The 1202-nt window shown below is 36.0% G+C and overlaps 1 protein-coding gene across 1 annotated transcript in view; it reads left to right on the top strand.

The window, feature by feature from the left end:
• The window catches only part of LOC102850726 (U3 small nucleolar ribonucleoprotein protein MPP10-like), a 13282-nt gene that overhangs the window by 2082 nt on the left and 9998 nt on the right, over nucleotides 1-1202 (top strand). Inside the window, exons 3-4 of the mRNA XM_006902940.1 lie at nucleotides 4-95; nucleotides 1110-1200. Of these exons, the coding sequence (XP_006903002.1) occupies nucleotides 4-95; nucleotides 1110-1200 (183 nt within the window). The remainder of the gene's footprint in view (nucleotides 1-3; nucleotides 96-1109; nucleotides 1201-1202) is intronic.

The following is a 1202-nucleotide window of genomic DNA, read 5'->3' as shown; positions in this document are numbered from 1 at the left end:
AAGAGAAAAAAGATGACGAAGAAGATATTGATTTTTTTGAAGATGTTGATTCTGATGAAGATGAGGGAGGACTATTTGGAAGTGAAAAACTTAAGGTAAAGTTTTGAGAGGAGAAGAGGGGGGGTATGTTTTTCTTTCGAAAATAGGTTTTAATCTCATTCTTTAGGATCATTTGAAAGCACAACAGAATTTCCCAGGATATAAGTGAGATATTTGTTTCTGTTAGATGCCATCAGTCAACTACAACTCATAGTCAGCCTGGACATCCAGGTCTGAACTCGCCCTGTCCTGCACCTTCATCATGGTCTCTGTTATGCACAGGTCCATTGTTGTAGTCACTCTGTCCATACCATCTTGTGTAGAGTTTTCCTCTTTTACTCACTCTCTAAATTAAATCTTTACACCAATTGAAGAGGAAGATTTAAAACTGAAGAAGGAATTTGTGTACTTTAGTTTACTCTCAAACTGTTTTACAAATAGTTCTGGTTCTCTCTACCAATTTTCAATTAATCGGTTTTTCTTTAGATATTTATGTGGTTGGTTTGTTTTTGGTTTTTTGTTTTTGTGTGCTTTTTTTTTTTAACTTTATTTTTCTTTATTATTTTGTGTGTGACTGGTACAGGAGGAGATTGTTCCTCCTCCAGCAGAGCATCTGGTGGATTTGAACCATACATATCTGGGATTGCAGTACACCTCCTTGCCACTAGGCCACCAAAGCTTGCTGATATTTATGTGGTTTTATAAGAGTGTTATTCTTTGCCAGTTTTCCCTAATAACCTGTTTGAGCCTGTATTAAGTGAAGTGCTGTCAATTTGGAACCTGCTCATAGCTGACCCTCCAGTGGCTATTCAGAGGGTGTAACTTAAACAGGAAGAGATTGCCTATTTTTCTTCTGTAGAGCATCTTATGGTTTTGGACCACCTCCCTTTGGGTTTGTAGTGTTACTCTTAACCCACTAGACTGCCAGCACTCCATACTAATAAGAGAGCCACATAAATAATAAGAAGAACACATTTTAATGTTTTCCTAGCCTTAATTGTAATAGCTTTAAGTAAATTCTTAATTTTAGTAGTTTTAAATGAAATCTTTTTTTGGGTTTGTTTGTTTAGTTAGACAAAAGTTCTAGAGACTTGAAATACAAAGATTTCTTTGATCCAGTTGAAAGTGATGAAGACTTAGCAAGTGGTCATGATGAACTGGGT

This window comes from Elephantulus edwardii, unplaced genomic scaffold (genome assembly GCF_000299155.1).
Source record: "Elephantulus edwardii isolate Elephantulus edwardi_28Jun2011 unplaced genomic scaffold, EleEdw1.0 scaffold00473, whole genome shotgun sequence".
NCBI lineage: Eukaryota > Metazoa > Chordata > Mammalia > Macroscelidea > Macroscelididae > Elephantulus > Elephantulus edwardii.
This window is presented reverse-complemented; position numbering and strand designations above follow the sequence as displayed.